The 17,886-nt window shown below is 26.7% G+C and overlaps 2 protein-coding genes across 2 annotated transcripts; both read left to right on the plus strand.

Moving 5' to 3' along the window:
• The first annotated feature begins 7,476 nt into the window (after nt 1-7,476).
• On the plus strand, nt 7,477-9,705 carry LOC145838989 (solute carrier family 12 member 8-like). The gene has a single exon (XM_082946608.1). The coding sequence runs from the start codon at nt 7,477-7,479 to the stop codon at nt 9,703-9,705; it is 2,229 nt and encodes a 742-aa protein (XP_082802734.1).
• A 1,510-nt stretch (nt 9,706-11,215) lies between these two features.
• Nucleotides 11,216-16,620, plus strand: LOC145849163 (lactoylglutathione lyase-like). Its single transcript, XM_082954263.1, has 5 exons — nt 11,216-11,316; nt 13,568-13,650; nt 13,974-14,114; nt 15,715-15,872; nt 16,218-16,620. The coding sequence occupies exons 1-5, from the start codon at nt 11,251-11,253 to the stop codon at nt 16,301-16,303; spliced, it is 534 nt and encodes a 177-aa protein (XP_082810389.1). The 5' UTR covers nt 11,216-11,250; the 3' UTR covers nt 16,304-16,620.
• Nucleotides 16,621-17,886: the final 1,266 nt, after the last annotated feature.

Below are 17,886 nucleotides of genomic sequence, written 5' to 3' on the forward strand. Positions count from 1 at the left end.
AAGCAAAAAAAAGATCCATTTTATAGTTTTTTTATGAAAAAGTACAAATTAGCCTTATTTACATTATTTATGTAATAAAAACTATAAAACAGAATAAATGATCTTTTTGATTCAAAACAAAATTGTTAAAATAAGTTTGATACTACTACTTTTAAAGAGTTGATAAAATTTACAGAAGCTATCTCTTTTAAACTTTATAAAATTATCCTTTAGGACTAGGGATGCATATAGTGATCGAAAGCTAAATTTAAAAACAAAAATATTAGCAAGCCTCAGTTGTAGTTTTAGTTTTTAATCTTTCATAACTCTGGCGCAAGTTTTATATTTTCTGTAAATTTTACCTAAGACCTTTTTGCTTGATCTTAACTTTAAACTTCCGAATAACTAGTACAAGTTAGTTTAATCTTAGAAAATCCACAGTCGTTTGGTTTATTAGTCCGAGGAAATTTATAAAGAAACACTTTAAATTAGGAGCGGGGGCCTATAAATATTAAAGTACATGTATCTACAAGTTCTTTTTATTTTTAAACGATTTTCTGCAAACCATTATCAAATTATTAGGTACGTCAATGTTTTACTAATCTGTTATTATGTGTAAACTCATTTAAAAGTAAAATAATTACAATGTTAAAACAATTTACATACAATGTTTTTACATAGTTTTTATTTCATTTATTTTTTCATAATTGTTTCAGGGGTTAAGTTAAAGTTTATGCTTCAAGTGCAACTATTTAATTTATCAGGCTCAACATCACTTTGCATAGAATATACCATTTTTTTTTTACAAATAGTTGCAACTAGCAGAAAACAAGGTCTTACAAAAGGACCTACAATGGTACGCATACAAGGCAGTTGTTACTGAATTTTTGAGAAACTCCGAGCTAAAACGATAAGCAACTGCTAAAACTTGTTAAAATTTTTGAGGGTAAAAATTCTCAGTCTAATTGATTTGGTAATTTAGCTAATTAATATTGTTGACACGAAGCAAACTGAAGTGTTTCTTGGTAATTAAACGAAGATAACATGAAAACTATAAATGTCATAATACCTCTAAAAATGTATTTTCTTATAAAGCGTACAAGTTTACTTTATTATATTACATAGGTTTTAGTTCAAAAAGTAATCAAATATTTCTTCCAAAATAAATCCATTGTTACAATACTCATGTTTCCTATATTTAGTTCCAAAAAAATCTAACAGCAGTTATAACTAAATGGTCCACAAAAAGTTTATTCTATAAAAATAAAATGGTAGCTATCAATCTTAGCGAAAAAAGCTTTATAAGTTTAACAATTCAAAAAACAGTTTATATGTATAAAGGTTTACCACTTTATCACTTTTTGTTGTTTTATTTGTTACGATTAAATCATTGTCTGACGTATAGAAACAAAACACATTATCTTTAATTAATTAATAGTTTAAGAATTTGTCATACAGCGCACCGCATATTAAAAGAAGTAAAGTACAAAAATTATATGTATAAGGATACCTTAGTATATGTTTATTAAAAGTAGTTCAACAGAACTTAAAAAAAAATTTACTTATCTCATCTAATTTTTTAGTTATATGTATAAAATGGTATACTTAATACTTGGATGCTTGTCTTTAGAAAAAAACATTTGTTGACAGACTCAAACAAAATGAGAAACTTTTTTCCTTACTTTATTAAAAATTTAATCCAAAAACAAGTTTAAACAAAAAATTTTTAAAAAGAAGTATTTCAGTAGCAAAAACTAGACTTTCTTTAATAAATAATTGTATCTTCAAAGCAAAGTATTTTCTTATCTTACACTTTAAAGGAAACTTATTAAAACTAAAAACTGAAGTTTTTTAGTTAAAAAATGTGCAGGCAGGCTTACCAAACTTCTGTACTTTTTACTTTACTTTTAAAGTTTCAAAATTTTTTAACTATTAATACTTTATAAACATTATTATTATTACATTGAATTTTGTTGTTATTTTAATTAAATGGCTTTTATAAAGAAACTTATAAAATTACGAGATCGCTAAGTTAAATGCATTAAAAACAAAACAGGCTAGCATAAAAATATATAGATCTATTATTGATAAGCAAGTTAACTGGTTTTATTCAAAACTGTATAAATATTATTTTATTATAGTTTTTTTTTAAATCATTTGATAAAGTTAATAATTTTAAACATTACAAAAATAGCTACGTGTTATAAATTTTCAAAACTGAAAGTTTTTAAGAAGTCCTGTTGAAGTTTTGTTTAATGAAAATAATTTTGTATTGCAATTAATTTCAAAATTACTAAAAATTGTTCATTATTTTAAAGCTTTAACCACCTAGTGGTGCAAGTATGATTGTTACTAAAGGTACAAGCAAGCATAATCTAAAAAGCTTTTGATGAGAAGGTTAACTGTGTTACTTCATTTATTTTGTATATGTGTGGATCATTGGTTTTGAACTTGCAACATTGCAACAAGAGTTTTCATAGTGGTCATTAAGACCCCTACTCCATAAGGCCTGACAAAGTTTGATTAGTTTATGTACAGTGCATTCATTTTTAATAGTAATACTGTATTCCTAACACTATTTTTACTTTTACTTTTTTGTCAAGAACTCAAACAAGTTAATTAACAAGTTTAATATTATATGTGTTCTTAAACAAGCATAAAAAATGTTATCTAATTATTGTGCTTGATTTAGCATTGCCACTTTACCTGAAAACCTTGAAAAACCTGAAGTTTGACAATTTAGGCAAAAAAAAAACCTGGAATTTTAATAATTTTCAGTAGTAAATTTCAATTTGACCAAAAAAATCTATCATATAAATAAAAAAAATTTGTCATCCTAAAAAAATTTTGTTATAAAACATATTCAAAGTAGCTTTACAGTATCTTTTCAATGTTTTTTAACTATTTAACATAGTTTCTTATCTTAAACTTAAGGGCATAGGGGGGGGGGGGGTAAACACCCTTTTTTGGTTTTTTATCTTATTTTATATAGTTTTTACTAAGCTACAAGATGCTTTTTACAGATTTTGAAAATTCAAAATAATTTTTGAGATATAGCCGGTCAAAGTCAGAGGCAACAATAGGAACCTTATGGGAGGCGCAAACTAAAACGGCAAAAATAGACTATTTCACTAAAAATCTATCTTCTCCTAAGTTTTATGAGATAACTACCTCAAATTTTTAGGAAATGTTCCTTGATATATTTAGAAAATTCTGTCGGAAGGAATTAAAAAAAAATTAAAAAATTAAAACTTTATATAAAAAATAAACAAAAAAAACAATTATTTTTTAGTTTTTTGTTATAAATTTTTTATTATTTTATTTTTTTAAATTCTGTTCCAACAGAATTTTATAAATATTGCAAGGAATATTTCCTGAAAATTTGAGGTAGTTTTCTCAAAAAACGTAGGAGGAGATAGATTTTTAGTGATTTCTAGTTATTGGCCATTTTTGTTTGCGCCTCCCATAAGGTACCTATTGTTGCCTCCAACTTTGACCGGCTATATCTCAAAAATTATTTTGAATTTTTAAAATCTGTAAAAAGCATATTGTAGCTTAGTAAAAACTATATAAAATAAGATAAAAAACCAATAAAGGGTGTTTACCCCCACTATGCCCTTAACTTTGAACTAAAAATAGACCCAAAAAGTGTGTAATTTAGAAAACTTTGAAGAAATTTTGAAAACCTGGAAAATTTTTTGAAAAAATGAGTGGCAACCCTGTTGATTGCATATGGGACATAATGACGGATTTGAAAACTCTCTGAGTTATATAATGCAATATTGACACATATACAAAATAAAAATTATTGACTATTATATCAAGGTTAAAAATTAAGTCAAAAAATAAGTAATGAAGAAGCCGAATAATGTTACTACTTTTTTTTGTGTTTGGTCTTTTAGGCCTAAAAATAAATTTAATAGGAGTTTGCAAAGTAGATGCTACCAAAGGCTTTTTTAATTATTGTTTTTTATCTATTCCAATTGAAATTAACATTATTTAAGCTCACCTTTTGTTTTGTGTACATTGTTGCAAGAAGAGGAGTGAATAAGGAGTTTATGATTTTGTTTTCATTTAAATCTATTGTTTTTTAGCAAAAATACTAATGTATCCCTTTCCTTATACACTCGTAAGTGTAGTGAAAAACACACATTAGAATAAATCCACATTTTTTTCAAAATTAGTATGTTTTCTTAAGAAAGTTTGTATCCTTGTTACTGAAAGCAGGGTTTCCGCTTTACCTGGAAACCTAGAAAAACCTGAAATTTGACAATTTAGGCAAAAAAAGTCTGGAAAAGCCTGGAATTTTAACAATTTTCACATGTTCAGTAGTAAAATTTCAATTTGACTCAAAAAATCCAATATAAATAAAAAAATTTTGTCTTCATCAAAAATTGTTTTTATAAAAAAAAATATTTGAAGTAGCTTTACAGTAGCTTTTAAATGTTTTTGTGTTAATAAACACAGTTACTTATCTTAAACTTAACTTCAAAATAAAAATAGACCTAAAAATCTGTACTTTTAAAAACCTGGAAAAAGTTTTAAAAAACGAGTGGCAACCCTGTGAAAGTCTATTTAATTACACAAAAAGTTTTAATTTGATCCTTACAAATTTGATTTTTTGATTCATTCAGAAAAAGTCAGAAATGTAGAAAAATTTTAAATACCTTTACCCTAACCCCTAAGCTTTACCCTAACCCTAATATTAAGTTAAATCTGATAAAGTTGATAAACTCTAACTGCCTTTTGATAAAAATAAAGTCTATCACCCCTCTGTTCTTTATTGAAAAATGAGCTTTTTTTTAATAAACACAACTTCAATTAAGATTGTTAGTTTAGTTTCATAGGTTACAAATAAGTATCACATTAGACCTGATTTGCATTGATCTTAAAAAGTTATAAAAAATAAATGTTTTTAATCTTTTCAATCATAAAGTTTTAACGTAGCCTAAAAGTATAACTATTCAATTTTAAACTTTTCAAGCTAAATGTAAATTTAGTTTTGAAAAAAAGGTATCAGACTTAAAGTAGTGGATTTTTAAGACGTTTTTGTACCAGGCACCTTTTCTTAAAAAAATGTTTATCTCAAGCTAACAAAAAAGGCAGGTTAAACTCTGTTTAGATGTTAAGTAGATGTGAAATATAAAGTTCTACATACAAAAAGAACAAGTTATATTAAGGGTATAAGGGAGTCCAAACTTTTTATTTATTTATAATAACATTGGATCTTACATGAAAGCTTGAAGTACAAACTACAAGCCAGTTTTTATAGAAAAATATTTTATTTAATCTTTGAGATATTGTAGTTTTTATAATAATTTTCCACGTATAAACTGCAAATTTTCTGAGGTCAATTTTCTCAAAAATTTGAAAGGCACTAAAAATCTATCTTCTCCTTCATTTTTTGAGCTAGAGACCTCAAACTTACAGGAAACATTCCTTATATAGTTTTCAAGACTTTGAATTAAAAAAAAATTTAAGATAAAAAAAAACAAAAAAAAAGATGATTTTTTTTCATAAAAAAATTGTTTTTCAAAAATAAGAAAATTCTCCATTCAATCTTTTTAAAATTTAATAATAGACTTTGTTTGAAAATTTGAAGAAGGTTGCTTAAAAATGAAGGAGAAGATAGATTTTTAGTAAAGTGTTTTTTTTTGCGTTTTTAGTTTGCGCCTTCCATTAGGAACCTAATGAGTTCACCAACTTTGATCGCTCAATCTCAGAAATTACTTTGAGTATTTTCAAGCGGTTAAAAATGTCTGTTAGCTTAGATAAAACTCAATAAAATAAAATCAACTTGTAAAAATCAAGGTGTATCCCCCCCTATGCCCTTAACTTAGTTTTATATAGTATTTTTGACAATTATTGTAATTGAAACGTAAAAAGAAATATTTTTAAAATTTTATTCATATAACATAGTTTCACTTTCCTAGATTTATATTGATATTTGTAATAAAAAATATTTTACCACAAAATTTCAAAGTAAATACAAAGAAGTAATTTTCTCCAACTATGGCCTTTATAAGTAGCTTTTCCATGTAAACTATTGATTTACAAAGCTTTAATTTAAAATTATTAAGTTAAAAACATCTTTTAGCTTCAGTAGAGTATCAAATAAGGTACGCAAATTGATCCCATTAAAAGGGCTTACTTTATGTGTAATGCATAGCTTACTGTTTTGAAACAAATGTTTTCAAATCATTTAATAGCTAATTTCGATTATTTTTATTTAAGATACAATCTAATCTTATTTATTCTAGTGTTACTAGATTTTATGAAAAACTATTGTGCATATTTTACATTGGATCATATTGTTTCTTTAACTTCATTTGTATAATAAAATAGATTGTAACTGTTTTTTCAATTTTTTTTGATCTGTCTCACTTTTGAGATTTAGTGCATACTTCACGCATAAGCTGTGGGCTTAATACTTACTGTGTAAAAAGTAAACCTTATTTATTATACTACTGTGGTTTATTATAAAAAATCTGCATAACATTTTAAAGGAAAAAACTAGACTAAAATTGATTATAAAATATATATTTTTTTAGTTTGTAAAGTCGAAAATTCACAAGAAGCAGTTTATTTTTGTTATATATTTTTGATTGAAAAATAGTAAATCATTCAGGATTGCCTAAAAACCTGAAATCCTGAAAAAACCTGGAATTTGGCAATTTACGTGAAACAAAACTCTAGAAAAACCTTGATTTGAAATTAAAAAAAAACTTTGAATTTTAAACATTTTCACTAAAAACCTTGGATTTTTAATTGTTTTTACATGTCAAGTAATGATATTGCAATTAGATATAAAAATCTATTATAATTATAATTTTTTTGTATCATTTAAAACTTTTTTCGTTAAAAAACATTTTTAAAGTAGCTTCCGATATCTTTTTGATGTTGTTATATTAATTTAGACAGTTATTTTATTTTAAGTTAAATTTTTTAGTAAAAATTGACTAAAAAACTTGGCTTTTAAAAACCTGGAAGAAATTTAGAAAACCTAGTAGAAATTTCAAAAACCCTTTAGCAACCCTGATCATAAACAACTAAATTTTAGACATTTATGTTTGTTTTGAATCATTCTTAAAAAACCCAGTATTCTTATTTTTATAAGTTTATAATTTTATCCACTTAAAAAAAGTATTAGAAATAAGAAAAAGGATCAATTTATTTTTGAAAAGTTAAATCTACTACTATTTTTTTTATTGTTATGTAACTTGAACTTATCTAATATATAAATTATTTTGTTCATTAAAAACTAACAAATAAAAAAGTTAAGTAAACATAATTGTTTGAATAATGATAAAAAACAAATTTAATTTTAATATATAAATAAAAATTTAGTTTACATCATTAATTTTTTGATGAGATTTGTATACAAGTATTACTTTTAGTTGTGTTTACTTTTATCACAAAATTAACAATATATAAACAGTTATAATTATTATAAATGTTTATAGGTTTATATTTTTTTTAGTAAGTTAGAACAAGCAAATGGTTGAAGAAGAAACCAATGTAGTGATTACTCCAAAAGAAAAAAACACAGGCAACAAAGATTTGTTTTTTGAAGATTCAAACCATGAAAGCACTGCTGCTGTCAGAAAACCCTGGTGGAAGACACAGTTTTTTGTCATTGAGCCTGTTCTCTTTGGTACTTGGGATGGAGTTTTTACATCTTGCCTCATCAACATTTTTGGCATAGTGCTATTTCTTCGCACTGGCTGGATGGTGGGAAATGTTGGCATTGGGCTTGCAGTGCTGGTGGTCTGCATAACTATTTCAGTTGCAATTTCAGCTGCGCTATCTGCAATTGGCATATGTGAGCGGATTAATGAGCTGAGCTCCGGGGGAATTTATGTTCTAGTTTCTAAGGTGCTTGGTGGAAAGCTAGGAGCCACAGTTGGTATTATGTATGCTTTTGGGCTGTGTGTTGTCTGTGCCTTGTATTGCACAGGTTTTGCAGAGTCAATAACTCATACTTTTGAAGTAGAAAGTGTTTGGGTTACTAGAGGGATTGCTTGTGGTACTTTGGCTGTTCTTTTAGCCATAAATCTAGCAGGAGTTAAATGGGTGATCAGGTTGCAACTTGTTTTGTTAGTAATTTTAATTATTTCAACCAGTGATTTTATTATTGGAACAATAGTTCACACAGACCCTGAAAACGGCTTTGTTGGGTACTCAGCACAAAATTTGCAAAACAATTCTTATCCTTCTTATCAGATAGGAGAAAGCTTTTTCTCAGTCTTTGGCGTGTTCTTTCCAACTGCTACAGGAATAATGGCTGGTGTCAACATGTCTGGAGATTTAAAAAAACCATCAAAAAGTATTCCTACTGGCACCTTAAGTGCTATTTTTCTATCTTTTGTACTTTATTTGTTGTTTGTAATGCTTTTAGGGTCTACTTGTACTAGAGAGGCTTTGCAAACAGATTTTATGATTGCAGAAAAAGTCTCTGCTGTTGGTTTTCTATGGCTGATGGGCTTGTATATGTCCAGCACTTCATCCTGTAGTACTGGACTTTATGGTGCACCAAGAGTCATTCAAAGCATTGCCAAAGAAAAAGTTGTTCCTGGCATTGGCTTTCTTGGCAAGGGTTTTGGTGCAAACAAGACTCCTATAGTAGCAATATGCTTAGTAGGCTGTATATCACTTGCATTTATACTTATTGGTAGTCTCAATGTAATTTCACCTGTCATTACCTGTAACTTCATGCTAGTGTATGCTTGTGTTGATTATGCTTATTTTGCTTTAGCAATGAGCTATGACATTAACCTGATGAATACTAAAAAGTTTGGAAGTGTTTCAACCAAGGAGACTTTAAAATTAGCCAAAGACAAAAAGAACAAGTTCTCATATGGTTCTAGAAACCAAGGTACAGGCACATTAGAAGAATTCACAAAAGACATGGACAATATATTTACTAACTCAAAAAATTCAAGCGCAACAGAAATGTCTAATGACACTAACACTTTAAAATTGAAAAGAAGGTCAAAGAAAAAATCTAAAAAAGAACATCTACAAGATTCATTTTCCTTAAAACCTGATCTCCAAACTCCAGATGTTAGCTCAACAGAGTCTGCTGCTGAAAGTAGCTGTGTTGAAAATAAGAAAGAAGATCATTATGTGAGTACGAGCATGAAAGAGAAACTTGTGTCTTCCTCAGAAAGCTCAGATGATGATGATAATGAAAAAATAGGAACCAGTAAAACATATGTGAACAATCATCAAAGTAATGAGGTGCAACCAAAGTTTGACATCCAGTCACTGCCATGCTCGTGGTACAGGTTTGCAGTCAACAGATACGTTTCTCTGTTTGCAGCAGCCGTGAACATACTTATTATGTTTCTCATCAATTGGATGTATGCGCTGATCAACATACTTGCTTTCCTTGTTTTGTATCTCTACACTTCGCTCAGCAACCCCGGACTGCACCCTGGAGCCGCTGCTTCTTTCAAGTTCACCAAGTGGTTTGTCGAATTACTGAAAAGTATTTTCAGAAGAAAGCCAGCTCCAGCTGAACAGTACATTGTGCAGAAGGACATGCAGTCGCCCTACGCTGTTCAAACAACTCAGCTGACATTTGACAACTCGGACTTTGCTGAGAGAAGCCGTTTTCACCAGTCTGAAGTAGGTGATTACAGCAATGGGAGTTTGGTTGGTGAGATCAGGCCGACTGTTGTCATGCAGCCGTATGAGACTGGCAGCAGCTCATCTTCTTCATAAAGTTAAGTTTTCCTTGCAATGAAAAATGCTTAAAACCTTCAAATTTTTAACAACGTTATATTTAAAGTCTTCATGAAGTTTTACTTTGTTTTTTTCAGCTTTTAATAATGTTGCAAGTTGTTCTAAAATATATTTATTGCTTAACATATTTAGAGTTTTTTTGAGCATGCATTTTGTTTATTGAACTAGATGGTTAGAACTAGATGAATTAAAGCAAGTGTATTAGACCTAAAAAATTGTTAAATTTAAAAAGCACTAGTTTAGTTTAAAACCTTCAACATTTATAAAAGATTGTTGTATGATTGATGAAGTTTTAGTATTTGTTTATCAAATTTAATCATGATCTCATTATTATGCTAACTGTTCATATAACTTTTTAAAAGATTATTTTCCCTTGTTTTATCATTTTTGCACTAATTTTTCTGTGTCTCATTTTGTGTTTTTTTTGTACATTTTTATACTGTTTTACAGTTTTATCGCTTAAATTTTCAGTTCTAAAGTTTTATACAAAACTAAAATTTGTCGATATTTGTAATTAACTAAAGCTGTAATTCAATTTTGGCCAAAATTTTATTTTGTTGCTTTTTTATAGCTTAAATTCTAAAGATTTTTTTTCATAATGTAACTTTGTTCTTTTTTATAAGCTTAAACTTTTATAACAAAGGTGTGTTAGCCAGGTGTAAGTATCTTGTAAGTACATTGTGGTGGTGTACGTTTTGTTTCATTTTTCAATGTCATATATACTTCAGTCTTCGAATACTTTTCATGCTGCCATTTTAATTTGATACTTATTTGTTTATTGTTGTTTTTTAAATGATCAAAAATTTGTATTGTATTGATAACGAATTCATTCCAAATGTGAACAATAAATGTTTTTTATAGATTATGCAAACGTGGGTAAATCAGAAGTTATTTTAGGTTAATCAGGGTTTATAAGTTAAAGAAATCTGTTCATCTCACAATGTATAAAATTTTAATGACTATCTGTATATTTAAATATCATATTTTTGATCATGTACATATTATATATTTTGTATTAATGTTCCTTATATGCTAATATAGGGCTTATTTTTGTACTTTTTAATGCAGTGCCAACTTTGGTCTTCATATAATCTCAAGCTAAGATGTTTTCTTCAAACACTTCCAGCAAGCATTCCAGCACTTTTTATATTCATAATTATTTTGCTATGCATGTTTTGCACTTTGAAATAGCTGTTTGTATTGGTACTCGATTTTTTCATATGCAACTAAGTAGTTGGTACGCCTTTTATGAACAAAGGAACTAATCGATACATTATTAGTTAAGTAGATACTTTTTTTTGTCATATGTATACAAACTGTTCTTGAACTACTGTTTTTTTTTTGAACTCTTATAAATAGTCTGATTGAATTAATTAAAGTTAAGGAAATTTTTGATTATAAATAATACAAGTTTAACGTTAAAAATCGTAGTGCTAATAGCATGAAAAAACTTTTTCAAAGCTCAGTAAATTAAAACATAATTTCTTTTAGTGATAGATTATTTTATCACCTTAAAAGTTCAAAATGGATCATAAACTAACAGATGAGGAAATTCAAGGTTGCTTGAAAGATCCGCATCCTGACACAAAAGTAATTTTCTTAACTTAATTAATTATCTATAGTTATAACAAACATAAGTTTAATTTAATAAGTATTGGATTTAAGGTGGTATACATTTTGTATTGAAAACTCAGTATGTTTGTTTTATGATAATAATGCAGTTATTTTTAAATAAGTACTGTAGAAAAGTTTATGCATTTTTTGGTTTAATGTAATATAGATAGAACCACCTAAAAGTTTTAGTTTATGTTTTTCAATCAAATACTTACGTCTTACATAGTTAGTACTTTATTTTTTCTATATATTATAAAATTAATTAAGGTGTATGACATACAAAAGTATAAAAGTAAGTATTTATTGTTAAAAATTTGTTGCATTTTAAGAAGAGTATAAAACTAAGTTGTTTATATAGAACACTTCAATATATTAGATATGAAAAAAACGAATAGTTTGTTTAATGAATAATATGTCCAATACAATGATACTATTTAAATTTTACACCTTAGGTGAGTAAGAGTTATTTTTCAAATTAAACATTCAAAAAAGAGATTGTTTTGGCTTTTTATGACGCATGTATCAATTAAAAGTCTGTAGAAGTCCTCAATGCAACTCTAGCGCTTATTGTATTGTTCTTTCTATAATTTCTGAAAAATTGTTTAAATTTTTAATTGAAATCTTTAAACAAAGACTAATTTGTAATCTTCTTTCACTGTACTCTAAAATAACTACATTACTGTGTCTTATAATAAGTTTAAATTTTATAAAATATCTTTTTTGCTGTTTTAACATTCTTCTTTATAAGGATTATTTGATTGCTTTTTTAAACAGTTAGCTAAGTAGTATAGTAGAAAAATTAAGCTACTAAAGTTAGGAAACAGAGTTTTAAATTATGTTATCTATTTTTTACTTTACTTAAATGATTTTTTTTGTTAGTTTATACTTCTAAAAATTTCTACTATCTTTTTTTATTGTTTTAATTAAGGCATACAGAAGTAGCCTCAACATAAGATAGTATAACTTAGAAGCCAATATTAGACAATATCAAAAACATATAGTAAATGAAAGTCAACTCTAATTCAAGTAGTTAATTTACATAAACAATGTAAATTATTTCTCAGCTATTTTAAAAGTATAAAATATAGCTTGTTTAGTTATTTTATAAAGTATAAGTGTATAATAAAACAGTTAGTATTTGTATAAAAGTCTGTATAATTCATGTTTTTGTATTTAGTGTTATAGGATTATTTTGAAAATACAGTCAGTGCTTTGCAAATGTTAGCCTTATAAATTATATTAAAGCCTATAACTATAATCTAAATAAAGCAGGCTAAAGAAGTCTAACAAGTTCTTGATATAAGAACAGTTATGAATAACAAAAACTATTATAATGCAAAGCAGCTTGTAAAGTTTTGTTTTTGTCAAAGTTTTAAGCCCTTGGCTATTTCTTAAAGTCTGGTAGAATGGTAATAAATTGTGAATTTTAATCTATTTACTTTTAAACTTGTACGTTGTTTTGAAATTAATACACGTGGTTTTAAGACTTCAAAAATCTGACTAGTTTATCAACTTAGAAAAAGTCTGCACACATAAAGTTTATTAAGAATATATTTGTATTAATAAAAAACTAATCTTTTATGTTTTACACCTGTAAATTAAAAATATAATGAAACACATTAAGAGTTTTTTATTTTACTTTAGATTTAAAAGTTAAAGGTAAAACATTAAAGTTATATGTTAAGTTTTTTTTATTGTGCACTAGTTTTTTAGGCACTTTTATAAGTTTTAATGAAATAAAACATCTTAAGTTTATAACAAGTAAAAATATATTTTAAAATGTTAACTTTATGTTAAATAAAACTATAGTTTACAACTCCTTATAAATTTTATTATCCTAGAAAGAATTTTTTCCCCGAAAATTTTCTATCAAATCATATATGAATGAAAGCACTTTTACTTTTGTACAACTAAAATTTTAAGTTAAAAATTAAAAACATGCATTTTAAAAACTGTTTATAAGCCTTAAATAATTTTTTTTAAAGAAATTAAGCTTCATAGAAAGCAGTCATAATACTCAAAATATATAAGCCTTACAGAAAATATACTTTTCAGACTTCAATAAAAAACTTATATGCTTTGTTCAACTAAACTATTACCTCTCCACTTTATATTTTTAAAATCACCAAAAGTTTTTTATAGTTTTAATTTATTTTTATATTCATTACTACAAAATGATGTTATTATTATTTTTTTAAACAATAAAACCTTTTATTTTAATTTTTAGGACTTTATCATGCAGCAGACCATGCTTAGAGTGAAAGACCCGAAAAAGTCTTTGGAATTTTACTCTGAAGTGTTGGGTATGAGGTACATTTGTTTTTTTTTTTATTATAAACCTAATACAAAAAAGAGTCTGAGGCATACTTATTTTGGTAAGATATTTAAAGTTTACCTTTTAAATTAATGCTTGAAATTATGTTTTATATCCTTTTTGATTACCTGTGTAAAACTAATAACTCGAAATAAACAACAATCAACAAAAAAAGTTTGATTACAGGCAAGTGTATATTTTTAATTAATGCTAAAGTTTTTGGTTTCTACTCATTTTTCATGAACTCTGTAAAAATTTTATGACCAAATAAGTTTCAAAGTAGTTTTACAAGCACGTAATACTCTCTGACTAAACACAGGCTGCTGGCAACTTACCACAACTCATCAGGTAAGTTTTCCTTGTACTTCATGGGATACGCGGATCCCTCAAACATTCCGCAGGATCCCAACGAGAGAAAGGTGTGGGCGCTGAGCCAGCCGGGAACCATCGAACTCACCCAGTCAGTATTGCTAGTTTCTTGAATGATCGTTGGAAATTTTAATAGCTTTTTTTTTGAAAATCCAAAATTTCTGTTTGTTTTATAGTAACAAAGATAAGGACTTAAGTATATATTTTTCAATGCGCCCTTAAGTTTTAGGAGTACTATCTTAAGAATAAAAAATCTTTTTTTTATGCTGTTTTTTGGTATACTATCAAAATCCACCCGCGTTCAAAATTCACCCGATTTTTTTTACATTTTCTTTATTTACTAATTTGTTTTATATATTTTTTGAATTTTTTTTAATTATTTTTCACTATCACTGTTACCACTAACCCTTACCCTCGTTCAGTAAGCGGTCCTCGAATTTATTGGGTAGATTTTGTTCGGATGGATTTTGATCGTGGGTGGATTTTGAACGTGTCCCGTTTTTTCAATGCTGTTTTTTTCTAATTAAGTAAAGACCCTAAAATTTATTTTCTTGAAAAATGAAGTAAAAATTGTTTAATCTCAAACATTGATGTTTTCATGTTGTTTTTTTTAGTTTTTTGTTTATTATTTTTTCTCTTTATGAACTTCAAAAACCATAACTTCAGAAGCTGCATAGTCTATAAATTCAAAAATATAGTTTGTATATAGTCACTTGTAAATATATATAGTTTGTATAAACCAGTGTACATGGTAAATAAATATGTTGCTGAGTCCAAGCAGTAACTATTTACAAGAATGAAAATATCACATTAATCCAACGAGTAATAAAGTTTTTCAATTATTGATAATTTAATTATGTAAAATTTATTGAAACATTTACAGGGTTGCCACTTTACCTGGAAATCTGGAAAAATCTAGAATTTGACAATTTAGGCTAAAAAAATCTGAAAAAACCTGGAGTTCTAGAAATTTTGAATAAAAAATCTGGGAAAACCTGGAGTTGTAACAATTTTCACATGTTCAGTAGTAAAATTTCGATTTGACTCAAAAAATCTATCATATAAATAAAAAAATTTGTCATCATCAAAAAGTTTTTTAATTAAAAAACTTATTTAAAGTAGCTTTACAGTATATTTTCTATATTTTTGTGCTATTTAAGACAGCTTCTTACCAAACTTTACTTTAAACTAAAAATAGACCAAAAAATGTGTACTTTTAAAAATCTGGAAAATTTTTTGAAAAAACCAGTGGCAACCCTCCATTTATAATAACTCCTAGTTCTAAGTTGTTTGGATCTAATAATTTTATCTCTTAACTGTTAAATCTTACCAATCAAGAAACCTTAATTAAATAACAATTTGGCGGTGATAAAAGACCAAGAAAAACCCTTAAAGTGTTTAAAAAGTCTATTTTGTTTTTAATTAGTGTTTTTGTTACTGTTATTTTTATAACTTAGCTGCTTTTTTGATTTCACTCTGATTTGCGTTTTAACTAAATTGTCTGTAAGTTAAAAAAAAAAATAAAAAATAATTATTTTGAAGGCTAGGTTTTAGATATAAAAATAAGATTTCAAAATTGTATAATTAACAAAAGAGGTGCTTGTTGCAATTGAACGGTATATGATTATGAAAATGTTATCTGTTAAATCTTTAACAAAATTAACTTGACCTGTATTTTTCAAAACACACAGCAACTGGGGAACGGAGCACAAGGATGATTTCTCGTATCACAACGGCAACGCTGAACCGCGGGGTTTCGGCCACATCGGCATCGCGGTGAAGGACGTGTACAAGGCTTGTGAGAGGTTCGATAAGCTCGGCGTTGAGTGGGTGAAGAGACCCGACGCAGGTTTGTTGGTTGATGACTGTTTTTTCATGAATTGTATAGTGTTTCAAAAAACTGTTGTTTACTCTATTAAAGGTTTCACTCTCTTTAAATTGAATTGTTATTCAAATGGAACTTTTGTTTAAAATTTGTTTATCTCCTTGAACTCAAATTGAGAATTTTAGTTGTTACATTAAAAACCAAAAGTGTACAAAAATAAAGATTTAAGCTGATGAAATTGGATAAAACACTAGCTCAAGATTTCTAAGCAATAAGATTAAGTAACTCTGTGATCACTGTGGAAAAATTTTTACATAAAATAATTACAATTTTTAATGATGTCTTACAGTATATTTTGTACTACCTCAGGTCACATGAAGGGACTGGCGTTCATCAAAGACCCGGACGGTTACTGGGTTGAAATATTGAACCCAAACATGGGCAAGACATTTTGACTGAGCGGACTTGACATTTTTAAGCTGTAGTTGTAGTTTTAATTTTTGTTTTATTACCAAGTTATTTTTTCATATTATCTTATTTAGTATAAATTATCCAGCTATAGTTCATTAACTATTTATAATATACCATACTAATACACAATAATTACTTTTAGCCATTGAATTTATTTTTTGCAATTATTCATTAAACATTTTTTATTGTACTTTTTTGTTACATAGCTCACTTTTTCTAACACTTATATTAAAAACATATTGAGCTTATTATGACTTTTTTTTGTTTTTTAATAAGATAAATAAACTATGTCAACATTTGATTACAAGCAAATATAAACTTACTATAAATAAATGAGCATCTCGACAAACTGAATAAATATTGACAAGTTCATTAGTCTTACTGTGGAAAACTTGCTGTATTTACACAATATAAACGTCATTTACAAAGTTTGCTTAGCAGGCGTTACTTAACTATTACTTTTTTATTATACTACTTCACGCTTGCTTTGGGAAAAATGGAAAATTTAATTTAGTTGTTTATGAAATAGATATATATTATAACACTTTTAATTGTAGTTTAATGTTGTAGTGTAGTTAATTACAAAACATATTGATTTTAAACAATTTTGTATTACTTTAAATCAAGTTATGTTTGTATATATGTTTTTTGATAAGTTATTATACTTTTGAAAATTTTACGTTTTTGTCGAAAGCAGTGGCGTCGCGTGGTATTTTTTTTAGGTGGTGCAGAATTAAAAAAAAAATCCCTAACTTTGAAACTCTTTTTTTATCTTAAATAAAGACTTTTTTCTAGAACAATTACATTAAATTGCTAATGTAACTTGGGAAATTTTGTTTAAAAATAAAACATTTATTTCTTCAAAAAAAAATTATTTAAGAAAACAACTTTAAAAAAAAGTAAATACTGTGAAAATTAAAGCAAATATAGGAATATTAAAAAAAAATTAATTAGTCTAAAAGACTCAAAAAATTTTAGCTTACTTATGAGTATTGATTTTTAAGAAGGCTTTAAAGTTAAAACTAACAGTAGAAAAAATTTAGACAAAACAAATTGTTATTATAATGAAAATACAGCAACTTTAATAGTTTTTTTTTATTTTGCCTCAACTTTATTTAAAAAACATTTGATTAAACATCATACTAAGAATGGTTATTTCATTAATATTTAACTTAACAAAAAAATAAATGTCTTATCAGACTTGGCAAGGAAATTAAAAAGTCTACAAACAAAAAAAAAAATCTTCACTACAAAAAAAGAAACACTTTCTTCACAATTTGATCTTATTTTATGTAGTTTTTACAAAGCTACAAGATGCTTTTTACAGATTTTAAAAATTCAATATATTTTTTTAGATATAGGTGGTCAAAGTCAAAGGCAATAAAAGGTTCCTTATGGGAGGCACAAACTAAATCAGCGCTTAAAAAAAGTGTTTTACCCCCCCTCTTTTATGCCCTTAACATCTACTTTAGAATTATTTGTTAGAAATTATTTTATAAAGTTTTGATTTTACTACAACTCATCTTTTATAAATATAAAAAATTCATATTAACTTTTGAGATATGGT

This window comes from Thalia democratica, chromosome 1 (genome assembly GCF_965202585.1).
Source record: "Thalia democratica chromosome 1, ktThaDemo2.hap1.1, whole genome shotgun sequence".
NCBI lineage: Eukaryota > Metazoa > Chordata > Thaliacea > Salpida > Salpidae > Thalia > Thalia democratica.